The 19,248-nt window shown below is 37.3% G+C and overlaps 1 protein-coding gene across 2 annotated transcripts in view; it reads left to right on the top strand.

Annotated features, from left to right (window-relative positions):
• Positions 1-2,594: 2,594 nt before the first annotated feature.
• Positions 2,595-19,248, top strand: part of LOC148084914 (polyamine-transporter SLC45A4-like) — a 38,365-nt gene continuing 21,711 nt past the window's right edge. Inside the window, exons 1-3 of one of the 2 annotated variants that reach the window (XM_087787890.1) lie at positions 2,595-2,727; positions 3,714-3,793; positions 16,027-17,179. In XM_087787890.1, coding sequence (XP_087644016.1) covers positions 16,891-17,179 — 289 coding nt within the window. In that variant the 5' untranslated portion in view covers positions 2,595-2,727; positions 3,714-3,793; positions 16,027-16,890. Of the gene's footprint in view, positions 2,728-2,941; positions 2,976-3,713; positions 3,794-16,026; positions 17,180-19,248 lie in introns of those variants that run through there. The other variant, XM_087787891.1, reaches the window with a different exon arrangement.

The following is a 19,248-nucleotide window of genomic DNA, read 5'->3' as shown; positions in this document are numbered from 1 at the left end:
TCACTGTCTGATGTCTCCTTTTCTCTGGTTAAAATGTAATAGAAAAGCCTTTTGCAACTTGCCTATGTTGTGAAGTATATGATAAGGGTAATTTAACCTCTTTTTGACATGTGCGTCTCACTAACCCAGAATTGTTTTATACAATGCTATTAGTTTTACCATCATCTTTCTGTTTGTTAGTGTTACAATATAATCCAGATTACACAAGCATTGCTTTTGTTTACTCGTCAATAATACTCATCAGGCATAAAATGGTCCGTTTGCAGTCTATATTATGGGTTGACTTGTATAAATAAAGTATCACCAACAATCATGACTAGCCTTCCCTCCTTGGGAACATTCAGAAGTTGCTCTCAGATTGTGTTGTTCTTTCTGTCTATTAATACTGTGTAGGTCGTCTCTTTCCTAAATTAGCAACGATCCCCTCATCTAAATTTGGCAACTCCACTACCTTGGCATCTAAAATGGCACCAACACTTTCATGTAGATTATTTAACACTGAAATAGGATCAGTGGAACTGATATAATGCTTCTACAGTCAAAATATACAAGACAAAATGACCTTGGAATACTGTTTAGCTGTTACTTTTTAGTAGGAAGGAAAGATCATGTGTTTTTTTGTTTTCAAACATTCCACATTGTATTTCATATGTTTTTTTCCGGATGCATTTATTTAAAGGGCCATGCATATTCATGAACAAAATAATGTAGTTAATATGCCTGATTTAGCCAATGGTTACTTTCCATCTGTTGTGAAAAGAAAATAGTAATTTACTTTTTATCACATGCACAAGCATGCACACACGCACACATACATCAGATTGTCAAACGTGGGAGCAAAACTGGAGTTTAGCTCAAACTGGATCAATAAAGTTAATTCTGTGCATCGTTTGTAGGATGAGTAGTACTTCCGTGGCTTGTGCAAATCTTATAAAAGCTTGATGTCCATCCATAAAGTGTTACAACAGCAAGAAGCGTATCAATACCTTAATTTGAAAGTGACGGAGAACTTAAGGCGTCTATTTTCCGCTGGTGTGATAACGGTAATCAGGGAAAGTACAGAGTGGTGTGCTACGATGGTACCAGTACCAAAGAACTCAAATCAGCTAAGGATGTGTGTTGATTTAAAGAACCTCAACAGAGCAGTGAGGAGATGTGAGAGAAAAGTATGTTGTACCAGAAAGATGACATTTTGCCAAACTATCTCATTCCAAAGTGTTTTCTATACTTGATGCTGTGAGGCAATTTTGGCAGATACCACTGGATCCTGAGAGCGTGAAGTTGACGCCATTTGGGAAACATTATTTTTACCTGCTTCAATTTGGAATAGCAAGTGCTCCAGAAATCTTCCAACAATAAATGACAAAGCTGCTGAAGAACCTGGAAGGAGTATGTATATAAATGGAAGACATCCTGGTTATTCTGAAGCAGAGGAGCAACTGAGGTGATACTCCAAAAGTCTCAACACCCTGAGGAGAGCAGGCCTTAAGCTAAACGACGAGAAGTGCCTAGTGTGAAAACTTTTGTAGGTAACTGGAGTGTTGGGAAGACAAATCTGTATAACACTTCCAACTATTGATGCCAGATTGCAGCCAGCATGGCCTGACCTGATGCAAGTGAAACAAAAAGCTGCACAAGTAAAGGAAAAGTATAGTTAAAACTTCAATGCCAAGTACAACACCAAACCTTTGCCACATTCGCAGGCAGTAACTTTAGTTGCGGTGAAATTGGATAATGAAAAAGTGTGGATAAAACCCGCGACTTATTAAAAAGTTTGACTCACCAAGGTATATCGTATTCAGTCTAGACTTAAAAAGGTGAATTCCGACGACATTTTAGACGACTGATCAACCCACCTGATAAACCGACTGAAGAACACGCAACTGAAACTGTGACTAAACAAACTGAAGCCACCAAATTAGGTTTTACTTCGGCCAATCCAGAGGGTTCTAAAGTACAACCTCCAGAGGATGTAAGAAATATGTGTGAATAAAAGTGTTTGGTAAAACCTAGTTCAATGTTGAAAGGGGTGATATGAGAAATGCTCAAGATATTGTTGACACCCAAGTTTTATTCTTTCATTTTTAGGTAACAATGTTATTTGTTTACGTTTGGTAACACTTTGTCTTTACATACTCAATGGAGGGGATATGTGGTGTTAAGGGAATATGTTTTTTTTACACGGAGAATATAAGTGATGCTAATGGAACGTGTTCTGAAGCAACAAGACATGACTAATAAAGCTCAGATACAAGTTAGGATCCTGAACTCACCCATCTCTCAACCTAACCACAATGTTATACACATACATAATACATACACATATATATATATTATATGATATTATATACAATAATCAAACCTACATAAACAAATTCTTTCTTACCCACATATGCAACAACCAGCGGAAGAGAATTAACCTGAAGTGGCGCTAAATGCATGTGACATTTCGATATATCTGTACAGTTCTGTAACTGCACGAAAACATGATGTTGCATCTTTATCTCCCACTGACTCTCCTGCACTTAAAAGCCTCGCCCATTTATGCAAATGAGCGTGACGTCGACGGAAGCCAGCCTACGTCTCTCCCCGACGTTACTTTAGGCGTATTATTAAGCTCCGGCTCTAGTCGCAGTCGCAGCGGGCGACCAGTGCAACATTAGCGGCCGCACACTGGACGAAGGTCGAAAAGTTCCGAGGGGACTTCGGTTGACACGACCCACGGAGGTGAGTGCAGATTCCTGATAAATCGCTGGGTAACGGCCGCGGAGGGAGATTAGAGAGGCGGCCGGTCAGAGGCTCCGGCCGGCGGAGTACACACTGCATCTCAGGTTGCTGCTGCAGAGGAGGGAGGAGGGGAAGGGGGAGGCGGAGGGGGAGGCACGTACAGTAGTTCGGGTAGGCCGGCGTCAAAAACAAAAACAGTCGTGAGAGACGTGGAGGTGCTTTGAATAGCCAAATATCCAGCCGGACTGGTGAGCTTGTTGATGTTCTCTGAGGAGCAGCGGTGGGTGGGATTTAAAGAATAAGCTGAATTCCCACAACACCGCTTCATGACTTGTACACCTGTGATCGCTCCAGAGAAACTTCAAATATCTACTACTTATTGTTATTGGGTTCAACTTCTGGGCGGCTGCCAACAACCTGCTGATGTCGGATCCTGCTGTGGCAGACGACACCGGGCACAGAAAATAGAAAATAAATAGAAAATATGGCAGTGTTAGTGAGCTACTTTGATCACAAGTTGGTGAAAACTGCCTCCCAACACTATTATGGTAGCAAATTGTGTGGAGTTAGTATTTTATTGAACATTTTATCAGTCTATGTTTGTGTTATATCATATCATTACTTTTATATGCATTTTTGAAAGAGATAAAGTGCTAGAATAATAATGTTTTCTGGTTTTAGTCGGTATATTTTCGCAATCCACAGCCACTATATTTGAGAATATTAAACATAATCTTCCTCGTACTGATTTTAAAATGTATGTAGTGAAAACTGGACTTTTTATTTAGCTTACACTGTCTTTAACTGACCGACGAGTTGCTGAAGGTGCCTGTGTGGATGGGGAAGGTCAAGCGTGTGTCCTCTGTCCTGCTTCTCTATTGATTTAATGTTACGCTGTCGGCTGATTCACTGAGTTCGGCTTGTGAGTTGTGTGAACTGTGTTGGTGTAGATTCAAAGTAATTTCTATTCCCTGCTGTGTGTTTAGGTTCAAGGAAAAGAAAACGTATCCAAGTAAAGCCTGGACCTAAAGGTTTCAGTGACATTTTTGAAGATTGCAAGTCTTTGGTGAGTCTAAAGGACAATATCAACTATGTATGTATAGCTTTTATAGTAGCAAAAGAGGAAATCATATTGATAATAATTTATTTTTGTGTTGAATTGTAATCATAACAATTCGGTGAGTATGATGTGTATTCATATTTTGTGTTTTTTATTCTTACAATACTAAGATGAAAAAGTGTGGAATCAGATGGAAATATTCAAAAATATATAATGCAAAAAATGTATGTAATATAAACATTTTTAATACTCAATATACAAAACCTAGGAACAAGGCACATATTTGTAATTTCTTTATTCAAATGTAAAACATTACTGCTATTTTAGAAAAATAAAGGGCTGTTTGAAAAACAACCCTTAATAGCAGACAAAATATACTCATGTTTTTAACAAAACACAAATATAAGATGTCTATTATGGTCTCATTCATGAAGCTTGAGCATTGGCATTCATCAATACTTTACTCTAGAGTTTGTGTAAATTTAAGAATGCACTAAAATAATGTTTGTCCTAAGCTTTGGAACGATCTTCCTCTCTCTTTGTGCTTGATGGAGTCTACCGACTCCTTTAAGAAACATCTTAAGTCGTTTTTATTTGTTCAGGCTTTTCCTTGTTTTTCTGGAACTCCTGTTGTGTTATCAGTTTTATCTTGATCTTTAAAATATATACTTTATTGAATATTGTTTTGATTGTTTAAGCTCTTTGTGACCCTGGTCTGGAAAAGCGCTATACAAATAAAAATTACTTACTTACTTACTATTGTAAATTAACCATTTAATTAATATTGCGATTAGATTAGCATTTACTCCTGATCAAGATAAATCACAGGGATTACATGGCGGCCATTGTCCATATCTTCCTCCAGCCACTCTCATGCTCTTTGCCTTTGACACTAATTTAGCTGAAATGAAACCACAACTTCCCCTTGAAATGTTTGCTGACTGTCACCTGGTGCCATGTCAGCACTTTGTTACTTTAAACTCTGTCATGCAAGGAAACACAACCAGACACCAGCGGTCACGCAAACATCCACAGACACACAAACACAAGCTCAGACAAGCTCATATGTATGTCACAACTGATGTAAGGCAGATTTTTTCCGTTGTGAAACCTGTTTTTGTCAGCTGAGCAGTCTCAACCCATACATGTTGACCACTTTGTTAGACGTTGTAATTTAAATCTGTCGTGTTGTTGACATCAGAAGCACTCATGAACAACTCAATTTAGTTACCTGTTATGCCCATTGAAGTGAAAACCTTATATTTAGTTATCACATCTTGCATTTAGTATATCTATAATTTCAAACGTACTCTTCTTCCATTGGTGTCTGTCTTCTAGTAGATACACTAGAATATGAGAAAATATGTGTTATGGCCATATTTAAAAGTGGTTTACTATATAATGAACACCTGCCTTCAAATAAGCCAATTGAGCTGTATATCTATTTTTTAATTTACAGTTACATAGTTACATAAATGTAAGCATTAAAAAATTACACTATTTCGTTCTGTTACTCATTCAAACAAACTTTATATTTATACTTACTATAATGTATACTTAATATGACCCATAGACAAACAAGACATTCTTAATCAAGAATTAAATAAGATCCGTTAATCTTGTAGTTTTCCAACTGTCATTTGAAATTTATGATTTGAAAATAAATAAATATTGAAAATGTATTGAAAAAAATGAATTAAACATGTCCACAAGTAAACCATTTGCCAGAATTGTGTATTTATATATGATCCACATACTGTTTATTTTCATTTAGATCAATTTACACATAATATTGCATCACTATGGTATTACTAAAGTTGGATGTTTGTTAGTCGTTAGAAGTCTGACAAAACATGATGGCCATTCTATTTGTAATGCTGTCTTTAATGGCTTGAACATATTACATCAGGTTTTTAAAACAAAAGTGGTCAAGTTCCTCTATTTGGAGTCCTTAAGTGTTTTCTAACCCTGCGGTTGCACAGTGGCCAGCCATATATATCCATGGAATTCAGCACAAACATGTTCATTCCTTTCCACACCCTTATTTAAAAATTTCAATCATATTTAAAGGAACCAGAACCTGGGATTCTCGTTTTTGCTCTCTGAAAAAACAAGATAAAATATGAATTCAAATGGGATTAACAGTGTATATTCGTTTATTTACATATTATTGACATGTAGTGTACAGTGTTGTTAATTATTGCAGATGTGTTCCTCTGAAAACGTTTGTTTTATATACAAGGTTAATAACACAAATACTTTATTCACATAAACGATCATGGGTTTGTTAGAAACATTTTAAGATGAAGTTTAACTTATATAACACTACAAATCAGTTACTTAAAGTGCTATTGATGGCGATGTGAAGATAGTCAGATGTCTCTGCACATTAGAATTAGGGGTGCACCTGCACTTCACACTCATCCATATTATTGTTACATTTAAAAATGATTACATATAGTCATAGTATAATGGTGTTTGTATTTATAGGACATCACATGATCACATGAGGGGAAACCAGCTATGCTGCGCCTTCATTTGAACCTGCAGCTTGAGCGTAATATAACAGGCTGCATCAGTCAATGTCTGGTATTCTCGTAGAAAACCCCTGAAGCATCAGATGTGTTGTTCGATATATCCTAAAAAACAAACCCTTAACATTTTTATATAACGATCACGTTGTCATAATGAAAGATTATTAGTTTGGTGAATGTAACTGCAAATAGACTTTGAGGTGGAAAAGTATGTTCGTGCATATTTTGTGCAAACACTCTTCTAGTTCATGAGGCCCCAAGACATGAGTTCCTGTTTTTCTTGCAAACGACAACGGAACAAAATTGCCACAAGTGGATGTATTTACATAGTTTACTCACTGAAGGCACCCAGATAAAGAAACAGGTCTGCCTGCAAAGATCAGAAACAAGACGGTACCTTCACGCCTCTTAAACATTGTGTCAAGATCAAGCGAGCTTTTGCCCTTCTGCTCCACGGGAGGTTTCCGTCCTCCCTGAGCTCGCCTTAGGATGTACGTTTGTATTATGCAACTATATGTGAATAAGTACATGTGTGTTATACATTACAGGGTTCCAAAAACCCTTCTGCAGTCTGCAATTTGCAGATCGATTTTCAAGATTGCAGAAAAAAATTAAACAACCTTCAATTTTGCAGAATGTAAAGAAAGCCTCTCTAAGCCTGATCGGGTATCGATGAAAAAGATGGGATCAACACATCCGATCTAAGCAGTTTAATAACTATATTTGCGCTGACGTCACAATCTGGCGCAGGTGAAGCACCTGCTGCTAGCAGCAGAGCTAACAGCAGCAAGATTCAACACCACTAACTTTATTAAGCATCACAACAAAAATATTAACAAAATTAAAAAAGAAAGACGAAACTAAACGAAGCAGTAACTTTGCTGTTCTGTGGAGACGAGAGAGAAACTTTCAGTCGACGCATGAAAGTCAACAATAAAAAACGTTGTTGTTACAGTGTTAAGGTTGACTTTATCATTGTAATCTGCCTCAATCCAACAAATGGAACGTTTGTGTTTAATATTAGTTGAATATAGGCTGACAGCGCTAGCTTCCGTGTGTGTGACGTCAGCGGACACTCAAATTTCACAAGCTCCAGGACGATCAATGATGACACAAAATTACATTTGGCAAGGTTTGTTTAGTCATAACACCATTACACAGTTCACTAAATAACCTTTAAGTCGTGTTGATCACAGTTTGAGGATTGTGACAGAAAACTCTCATTATTCAATAAATCCTGCACAATGCAATATTCGTCAACACTAATGTGATTAGTGTTTGATTGAGTGTTTATTTTGTATTTAAAACCGTGATCATGAACAAAAGTCATCAAGACCTCTATGCTCTAAGGTTCCTTCCATGCATGCACAGCTTTTGTCAATCAGATTCAGAATAGTTTATAGGATATAGGATTTTAAAGCAGGGAAGACTCTAAGAATACTTTTAAATGACTTGTTTATTCCAAGTTTTATTACAAAAGTGTTATAATTATTTAGTTCTGAATTTTTTTGTTGTCACTTAATAATCTTGACACTTGCAGGGTTGTTTGCACTTTGTTCCACATTGTCAGCCTTAGTATTTTGTTTCACCAACTTGTCAACTTCACAGACTGTGTATGTATTTTTCAGGTTATAGGGGATCAAAGTTAACAATTTCCCTTTTTTTTCCTTCTTATTTTCTTGTTGTTCTCATAATGCTGATACACATCAAACTATTTATTTGAGTAAATACTAACTTTGTAATTGTATATGTTATATTGTGGTGTAACCTGTAATAGTATGTTGTGTGACAGAATGATATGTGGGAGTGCATTTGGTTGGTATACTTCTAGTTGAAGTAACACAAGGGAGAGGGGGGTGAAAGACCAGTGGAGGTATCAAGGAATGATAGCTTCGCTGCAGAGGAGGATCAGTAAACACTGAAATTAAAAGTAGAGTGAGAGAATAAAGAGTTACAGTAATATTGTGGGTTGCAAAGCTATAGATGATGTAAATGTAAGCACAATTAGGTCAAAAAGGTTGTGGTATTGAGGTCAATGTATTTGCAGAAATCTAATATAAAGCAGAAATATAATGCAGAACACTGAAAAAAAGTATTTCTACCACTGCATTACTATGCATATGATCGATCTTTTTCTGTTAAAGCCAAAGGTGCTATTTAAATTAATATTAATAATGTATAGGAGAACTGTTGTTGAACCAAAATATAATAAATTGCCTACATTACTTTCAATAATAATAATTACCTTACGCTATCCAAAAGATAGCCTACGTAGCATTTTTTGGTCTCAACAGCATTTCGGTTATGTGTCAGCAGTGATGGTTGTCATCAGTACCCATATAACTGAGAGATAAGAAGATATAATAAAAGATTGTTTTCTACTTTTTGTTTGAGAAATAAAGGCAGAGTTTGCCGTACAACTACTTCAAGACCAAGATTTTGTTTGAAAGGTTGCGTGACCAGTTATTCAAGGTGTTCCTTTATAACTGTAGAACTCTTGCTGTTGAGCATTTGCTCTCAATGGACAGTCTGGCTTATTTACTTATTTGAAGCACACATCTTGAGGCATGATAATGGTTATGTGTTATATGTTGTTCATTTATAAGTGATTCCCCTTATTAAATATTTCAATAAGGAGAAATGTATTGATGAAAATAGACTATGCTGTGGACTGACTGCACTAAACCTTTTGCTGACCCATGCAAACAGGGGGGTCATGCATTTTGAGCCCTAGGCCAGCAGTGACGTCATACTTAGTCCAACCCATACAAACACATTCACGTCATGTTTACAATTAAGAGTAGGACACTGAGACCATGGAGATACTGCCAAATCTAAAAACTAAAGGATGAGTTTTTTCAACAACAATTTAATAATTCAACAAAATGTATATGTGAGCTTAAACAAGTCACCATCTTCTTCATCACCATTTCATATAAGACACATTCCAAAACCAATAATTTATTTTAAAAGCATAGCAAACACCTTATTTGATGTTTTGATGGTGTATTTTCACCAAAACACAAAACAAACTTGGAGACCCAGCTGTTCCCGCCATGTCATTTGCGTTTTAAATTTCATTGAATCAGAATTGTTTATTTTTATTTGTAGAATCATGCTGTTTTATTTCTTTATCAATTCATATTTTATGACAAAATAAATTGTAAACACGACAAATAAAATGCTAACATCGATCCTCTCCGCGTTGCTTGTTTACTAAAAAATAAACTCCAGCCTTCTTTCATTTCTGACCTCAATTTCTTTGTAGTACAGATTATCTGTGTTAGGTGCATGAGTGTTTTTTCCATATTCATAACCAAATCTATCAGCCATGGTGTATATTTAGAAATATTTTTTGCTGCTAACAAACTGCTTATCCAATCACAAGACACGACACAAAAATGTCGATCGACAGTAAGGGGTGCTCATCTTATCACAGCACACGTTTCTCACTTTATGTGAGGCAAAATAGCTAACGTACAATACCCAGAGATCTGTGAATTGCTGGCCTTACACATGATCTAGCTCTCTGCAACATAATTGGAAAAATGTCGGTGACATCCATCACTTACCCACTCAAAGTGGATGAATGAAATCTCAAATTATATTTGACAATGGAAAAGGTGCAGCCAATGGAAATAGTTTGACATAAAATGCAAAACACACTTGCACTCGAGATCAGTCTCAAGGCCACATGCAGACAGAAAGGCAAGCAAACACACTGGAAGACAGGCATGCAGACACACACACACACACACACAAGCTGATATGATTTCTTTTTTCTGAACTCATAAAAAATGGAAGAAAATAAATATTTTTTCTATGTGATTTGGTGTTGAACAATGAGAGTATACTATGGTTTAGATGGTTCTTGTGCTCAAAATTATTTACCCAGACAAAACTTGGCAAAGGATCAGATAAGGTTGACTCACATAAGAAAAGATTAAATTGGTCTGAAGCAATTCATAAACGATAAAATGAATGCATGTGAGCACCAGTATCATTATGTCACATATTTTCCAGCTGGAATGTTTCTGGTTTCTGCAACTGGTTATGAGTGATGGGAATTGGTCATTGACGCTGGTGCACGTTGGTGCACATGTGCAAGCTCCCCCCTCCTGCTGCACTGCAGCATCACTGCAGCACAATGAACACATCTTCTCTGTTTCTCTCACACCTATCACACTTGTCTGCTTACCACAACTGGGAATATGGATTTCTTGGAAATCGTGACAGAGCTGCAATGTTTGCAGCAAGAGTGAGCATAGCAAAGTCACTTCTCTGTTTCCTACCCAGTAGAATTTTCAGCAAAGGTTAAATATTCTTTTTACTGAATTGCCATACATCCACTCAGCAGATGCAAGATGAGTTTCAGAAAACTGCACTTCACCATCAATTTGTTTTTTATTCTAAAGTTGTTTTTTTTAAATATCAAAGATGATTAGTCAGCTTAACCAAAATGTTTTTGTCAAAGGTCAACCTTCTGTGTTTTACATTGTTTTTTATATGCAGATTCAGATCAATGGTGTTCTGTGTCACGCTAACATACCTCTCTCAGTATGCAATCATCAGCCAAACTTTACCGGCTGGTCCATTTAATGATCCTGAAGCAAAAATTAAACAAGATGTTTTGTCTTTTTTTAAACTGGCCATCTTTCTTCATGACTCATGAACCATGTGATCTATTTACGACGGTGTAAGGCTGAGCAGCTTTTAGTCTACTAATAGGAGATGTCAAACAGTTGTGTGAGCATCCATCATTCACTCACCTGTCATAGCTTAGGTGACGCCCCATAGTGGTTGGCTTGAGACCTGAGAAGTTTCAGGTTAAATTACAGATTTGCAGCCTACTCCCATCAGTGTGTGATTGTGTGTGTGTGAATGGGTCTATGCGGAAGGGTGTGCGTCGCCTCTCGCCCAAAGAAACTGGGATAGGTTCCCCACCTCCAAAAGGGAAATAAGCAGTAGAAAATAACAAGCTTCTTCAAAATTTGCTGCAATTAACAACATTTTTTTTCTTGGACCATTTAAAAAAATCTAATTATTTTGTAACTGCTGCCCCTTTTACTTCTTCTGCATAGCACCTAAATCTATAAAAAAAATGTTTTTGTGTTTTTTGTATTAATGAATACCTTGACATAACTATAATTTTACTTTTTTTTTTTCTTCTTCTTCTTTTCTTTTCTCTTCTTTCCAATTGTATAGACTCCTAAATCTCAAAATGGAGAACTCTGGTTCAAGCTGGCAATATTAAAACATTCAAAGAGCACTGCATCATGCCACTGGGCAGGACTGATGTAGAGAAAGTAATACTGAAATATAATGCTGTATAGATTTGTCCCAAGGAAACATGAACACAAATTCCAGGTGCGTTTTGAAATGGGATGCTATCATGCTGTCATTTTATTTTGGTGTAGGTAATCTACTCCTCCAAGTAAGAATAAACACTCATTGAAATAGACAAGGGATACTTAGTGTGTGTATTTCAGAGTCATGTCTTTTGACCATGCAACACTGATTCTTTATTCGTCTGTGGCCTTGAACTGATCCTGCCTCCTCTTTCCTTCCATGCTGATCTTGTTGTTCTGGCTTAATTAGATAATCTAAGACTCTCTTCCTATCTTGTAGCTTTCGTACAACCTCCTTTAATCCTGTGTGGGACTTTTCTGCTATGTCACACCAATGAGGCTCCGTCATGTACAAGTTGTTGTCCTTCAGAAAAGCTAAGCTCCTCAATCATGCACAAAAACACACGCAGGTGCACCAGAAAGCATCAACAATTGGACACCGGATGTGCTACGTACCATGTGCAATAAAGAACACACAAAAAAAAGTTTTTTGCTCAAATCCAACCATATACAACCAATATATGAAAACTCAGCTACTACTGTATATGGTTCAGTTGTGTAGAAAGTCAGTGACATCTTCATATGTATTCCACTTCAGTGTTTAGACACGCTTAAGGGCTCATAGAATTTGAGGTGTCTTTGTTTGAAATATTTTCAAATAATAGGTTTGTACTCTTCTAGCTGCTCAACCTGTATGAAACTGGACTTACCTGCTTTTACCTAATGTTCTTTAAGGCTTGGCATCTGGCTATGTTGAATGTGTGGTGACGCTGACTAAAGTGAGACTCTCCTGTTCCCAAGACTCTTCTGTTCCAAATGTTTTACAATTTGAAGTACTACAAACCTCAAAGGAAAGTACATTTATTTATTTTTTATTGAAAAGACAACGTCCCAGTGAATCACAATAAAATGATTTGTTAGGTAGTTTGCAGGTGCTGGAGTAGATGAGACTTGGACACACTGATATTCTTTACTTTTGGAGGTTTGACAATTGGTCAGACAGACCTGTAAATAAAATAATTTACAACGATGTGACAAATTATGCTCAACTAAGAGGCTAATAATTATCCATTAAAGTAAAATGGCAACTAATGTTTTGAAGTTATTATTTTTTAAAGTTCTTCCCTGCGTGAAGTCTCGCAGAACAAGAGGTTATGAGAACAGAGCCCATTTCTACGTAATAATGGGCTTCACTCCTCTTGCTGCAGTGAAAAATGCTGTGCTTATTTATGTATAAACGTCCCTTGTAGGTGAAGACTTCCTGGATTGATGACCCTGTGCTGACAAACCTATGTTTGACCAATCACAGCAGAGTGGGCTTGCTTATGGTAAACCTTGAGTTATTGGCTTCATTGGCTTCACTTCCTCCTAGGAAAGGGCGGGCAGCTGGGCGACGTTGTTAGAGGGCTTCGCACCATTTGTAGAACCGGAAGTTATGAAGCCAGTAACTCAGGGGTTCTACTTCTTGGTGATCCTCCCTCTAACCAAGCTTTGTTATTGGTTTCAACCAAGGCAAAGTTCAACAGGATCGATGAACCACTAGCTGGACACCGCACCAGACAGCATCATCACAAGGTTTAGGGGGGGCTCGGTGTGAGCTACTGACCCTGTTACCAAGTCAAGGAGATAAGCTTTGGCAAATGTTTAGGTGGACGACCAAGAAGCAGCTGAGCAGACGTCTTCTGCTGTGCCCTTAGTCCGCTAGCAGTAGATCCACCCGCTACGTGGTAGGCCCGGATAATGGCCGATCTCAGCCAATGAGAGAACCTCTTAGGGGAGAATGCCTCACCCAAGATCCCTCGAACCCTCGTTGATTTGAGGCGAACACTCTCAGTGTTGCCACAGTCCGTCTTTTACACAGTTAATGTTGCAGGAGGGACAGGGTAGTGGAGACCAAACAGTAGTTGGGGTCCAGGAACCATTCTGCACACCAGCAAGAGGAAATCCCCCACTTGGAGGCTTAAACCCTATGTGTAGACAGGGCCCAGACATTCTCCAACGTGCGGCCCACATGTTCTCTACCATCATCTGCGCCAGTTCTGGGAACCACAATGCCCCCGGGGAGAACGGTGCTACCACTATTTTCCTCAGACCCTCCTACTTCACCCTCTTGACAAGGGGGAGGAGGGGTCGCGGAGAAATGAAAGCGAACAGTAGCCCAGCTGGCCCACTCTGGTGGGCCATAGTGACCACGTCTAGTGGGGGCCAATCCTGAGGGAGAACCAAGGAGGACATTTGAAGTTCTCCTTGCTCGCGAAGAGATCCGCTACCGGGTGACCGAACCGAGACCATGGGAATTGTCGGCAGCCCACACAATCAGTCATCACATGATTTTGGTCTAGGCAATTGAAGCTGAGGACGTGTGTCTCCCCTCTCTAGGGGAGCTTCGCATGTCATGCACACACACATGTACACTTATATTATACTTATTATATTGTACATATTATATTCATTATTGTGAATTCATTTATTTCCTTTCACCCATTCCCTTATCAGGGTTGCGCTCACACAGAAACACCTAAGGACAATTTGGGTTCTCAATAAACATTTCTTGAATACGAACCACCGTATAGTTGGTATGGTGGGCCATTGGATTTTTCCAGAAGTGGCCAATACAATTTTTTGGATAGAAATATTGGTCTCTTTAGCTCAGGCCTCCGACAACCAGAATAAGATGGATTAATGAACTTGAATTTTACTTTATTTCACCATCTTCTATTTTGGTGAAAATAATTAATCCATTTTTCTGTTTTAAATTCATAAATAATTAAGAGTGTTAGAGCTAGTTTAAATCCTGTACATCTCTGTGTATAATTATATAATTTAGATAAGTCATATTAAAATGGCTGGTATTTAAATTTCCTTAAGTAATGTCATTTTTTATATATATATATATTATATATATATAGCTAACTGAGCTGTAGAGTTGTGAGTTGTTCTGTTTAGAGTAACATTTTTCTTGTTCGATTTGTTTTTCAAATTATGATTAATGAGTTTATAAACCGACTCTATTAGTGTCATAGCGCTTAATGGAGATTGTCCAATATTAGTTGGGTTGGTTGTGATGTGGTTTTCCTCAAATACTTTTAGTAGAAACGGATCATTATTGTGCATTTGACTTAAACACTCTTGTAAGTCCTTATGGCTGGAAACCAGAGAGGCTGTTATTTAATATGCTTCAGTCTAGGGTGGTTGTGCATGTGTGGAAGACATTATGAAATATTCATGGACAACCTCAGTACATCATGAATGTTAATGCAGATATGGGATAGCCATGAAAACTAAGAAGACGTATACAAAGAGTGAAAGTAGAGCTTCCAACACATCAATTTGTTGATTACTTCAGATCCCAGGCTTATGATGATATCCTTTCTCACCCTTTTATTTGCCTACTTGAAGGCAACCTTAAATGAGAATATATGAAAATCTTGGAGGTGTTAAACAGTCCAAGGGAGTGGTGTAATGTATCACATTGCCAATTAAAAATCCAAGGGTTCACATAGGAAGAAATTCATTTCAGAATTTAACACCTCATGAGGTGTGTTATAGTGCCCTCACTGTACTATCCCAGGCACACAAACAAGCACTCTGTTGTTTGCAATAGAACTCATAAAGAATATTTCTCTTGTCCAGTATCAAAGGGTGTCCAAGTTTTTTTTTAAGGATGAATCATGTGCTCAAACTAATTAACAGTTGGAAAAAAGACTCTTTTCAGACAAGGGTGTACATGTGGTTTTCTTAAAACTCACTCTTTTTTTGTGTGGTGTGTATTTCAATTTATTTTTCCAATCATAAAGCATTTCTTTGGAAGATTTTATCTCATAATGCAGATTTGGTCGCTTCAGTCAAGACGGAGGAAATTAAACCTTTTTTTCCCCCTCTTAACAGTCTCAACAAACGTAGCATAAAGCATTCAAGTTCAGTTAATACAGGCTGCCAACATGAATATGTTCACCCGTTTGTTGATGAACATTAATATACTTTGTGGACCAGTGGGCTAACGTTAACAAATAACAAGAACAACAACAAGTGTTTTACATGGTGAATCTTGAGTAGAGCTTGCTTTAATGATGAGAATAACACTATTAATTATTAATACTCAATTACAACAGAGATTTACAGTCGCAACTAGTGAGCCTTTTAAATCAAATTCTTTAATTGCGTTGCAGATCTAATATTCCTTTTCCTCGAGTGAGATATTTCACTGATTTGACACCGTTTCCGGGGGTTTTTTTGTTTGTTTTTTTCTCTTTGTTATATTGATGACATTAGGGTAAAACTGTCCTTAACACACATTTAGTTTATTGTGTTCAATACTTAAAATATGTTATTAAAACCTTTCTCTTTTTACCTCTAGATTTATTGGCCAATCGATGGGGATTGTACGAGGAGCTCCGCCTACCTTCGCTGTTCTGCCACCTCCTCTCCACTCCACCTGCAGCCTCTACTCCACTCCCGTCCACAATATCTCTGATTTCATCCAGCCTTCCATACACAAAATGACTCAGGAGTTCACGGAGTGGTCTATATGGATTTCTTCTGATCATAATAGACATTAAAGGAAAAGGAAATGTCGATCATAAAGAAGCCATAAATCAACCACACACACACACACACACACACACACACACACACACACACACACACACACACACACACACACACACACACACACACACACACACACACACACACACACACACACACACACACACACACACACACACACACACACACACACACACACACACACACACTCAATCATACTCAATCACACACAAACAAGCAACACTCGCCTGCAACACATGTTCATGCTTGGATTCTTCTGCAAAGTGGATTCGTGGAAAGAAAGAAAAACTCTATTTAGAAATTAGTACTGATAAAATTTTAATGTTGAAGCTGCTTCGTTCCTGGAGGACATCTTTGTTTTCGGGCCACTTTTTTTCTTTTACCGTAACTCAAACCTCCTTTTAACAGAACAATGATAATGCTAATATAAATAAGTTATTTTTGTTTCTTTGCAAATTTGGGGCTTTTTTTTTAATATTGGGGAAATATCTGCTATAGATATATAGTTTAATTTATTTAACTGAGCACTTTCTACCAGATTACCAAACAAAAAATAGCTTCAGTGATAGAATATTTATTTTTCCTAACTGAATACAGATTTTTTTTTATATATATAGGAGTGGGTTCAGTAGTGCAGGCTATTCTTGCTTGCATGCCCTCCAACATGCCTCCCCAGAACACGGAGGCTGACACGATGCAGGTCGGATCTCTAGTGGATGAAGCTGTTGCCAAAAGCCCTTCAGTGTCACAATCGAGGAACGGCGACACAGGAGGAGAAATGGGTGGAACAGGGACTGGAGCAGGAGAGGAGTCTTCAAGTGAATCATCAGTAGAGGGAATTACACTGAAGAGATGGGTGATGCATGGAGCCATCATGTTCGGAAGAGAGTTCTGCTATGCCATGGAGACGGCGCTGGTGACGCCTGTACTGCTGCAAATAGGTGATGACACAAAACACAAAAAAATCTTCGATGCATAATTTAGGATGTATATATCATTATCATCATAATCAATGGATGCTTTAAAATAAGATGTTTGGTTTGGAAGTGCAGGTTGAAGATGAAATATTAGAAGCAAACTAAAAAAAAAGAAAAAAGGTTGTAAAAATAACCAAAAATGGGAGAAAATAAATAATAATTAAAATCCAACCATGATTGACATTTAAGCCATTTTTTAAATGCAAAATTTGCATTTTGAAGTCAAATTAAAAGTGATAAAAAAAAAGAAAAAAAAAAAAGAGAGAAAATAAGATGTAGACGCATAAGATCCATTATATTGTCCTCATGTTCCAATGAAAAGCACCCACACAATAATGAAAGCGAAAATATGATTGCAAATGTGTTGACCAGCACAGAATGTTCAGAATGAATGTCAACTCCTTACATCCAGAAAGACATGTTGACAGTGTAATGCCTCAGCACTTGTCCTGTCTGTTCACCATGTCTAGTTGATTTGCCTGGAGCAGGGCAGACCAACATTGTGCCTGTGGAACCAGGTAGCCTGAGGGCACAAAAGGAATATCACTTTGGCCTGTTCCAAATATTTTTCATTACATCTTATTATGTTTGTTTTTGTTGCCCAATTGTATTTATTGGATGATCAATAATGTAATTGATGTATTAGAGGGATTTTATTTGTCATTATAATATGCATCAAGTCATTTCAGAAGTGTGTACCAAACCAATGGTAGCCCATCAGGTCACATGGTTGAATTGTATTGAACATAAAGTTCTGACAGTGGACACCTATAATCTCTAGCAACAGCGTTGCTGGTAAATGATGCGTTCACTGGATAACATGAGGATATCAACATTGGATAATGCTTTCGAGACCTATGACATATGAAAGTGTTTGAAAATCTCTCTCGCTTAAGGGACGAGCACCAAGGCAGCCATTCTGTGGCGCCTATCACCAGTTTCATGTTGTTGTCCGTGTGACTATCCGTGTTATTATCTCCGCTATATGAAGCACCACTATAAACTGCACTTTAATAACACCCTGAGGTCTAGGCATGTTTGGTGGTGATTTTAGAAGAATTTTATTTGGTATGTTTATTTGCTTTTATATTCTGTATTGGCTAATGTCACTATGAATGACAGCTCTATGCTAATTAAGTTAAGTTATTTTTATATTTTTTGTTATCAGCATTCAACCATGTTATATAGAAGCCTTTCATATCAATGGTGTTTAATAGTGTTGTGAGTTGGAGCAAATAGAAGTAAGAGCGCATCTTTAGTTAAGTTAATTTAATTTCACAAGATGATGAAACCACTTAAAAAAAAATAGATTTTTCTCTGAACATTATTTGTCGCTGTCTTTTGTCTGCGAAGCTTCATTTTTTTCTGTCACTCCCGTTGTATCAGCAGGACTGCATTCCGCTCCTTGAAGTGTGTGACTTTCACACCTCTTGCTGCACCTGGGCTTGTGTGACGTCGTGTTTATGTCTGTTTCAAGTATCATTTAACGTCTGCCGATGGTGTTTTATTTAGTAAATTGACTATATACATTTTACTTTTATAACTGATTTCCGTCCCAATCTAGTCTTCAGCAATGCGGTTCGCTGGCATGAGGAAAACGTTTGAACCCCAGTGTCTTTTGGTGGGAGTTAAGGCTGTTCTTTTTCGTAGCTTGACAAAGGCTGTGACTATTGAATAATGAAGGCATAGTTGAGTTGAACAAAATAAAACCACAAATACAATTCAACAGATAGTGATTATTTTTTTTATAGTTTTTTTTACACACCAGTCACAAGGAACATATTGGAAAAAACAAGATGTTATATAGTCTACTCCTAATTTTCAGAAACCTCTCCCCTAAAAAAAATACACTTGTTTTGAGTGGCATAACCAAACTTTTGATTGTTTTTAATTTGAGTAAAGTTTAAAATTAATTTTAAACAAAAAAATATTTTTAACAAATGTTTGAAAGTAATTCGTTTTTATTTGTGGGCTCCTCTGAAAAGTAAAGGTCAATTCAAAATTTGGTAAAGTAATCCTTATACATGTTTTAA

Source organism: Callionymus lyra, chromosome 3, assembly GCF_982586985.1.
Source record: "Callionymus lyra chromosome 3, fCalLyr1.hap1.1, whole genome shotgun sequence".
NCBI classification, from domain to species: Eukaryota; Metazoa; Chordata; class Actinopteri; order Syngnathiformes; family Callionymidae; genus Callionymus; species Callionymus lyra.
Note: the sequence above shows the minus strand (reverse complement) of the source record. Positions and strands in the feature narration are given on the sequence as shown.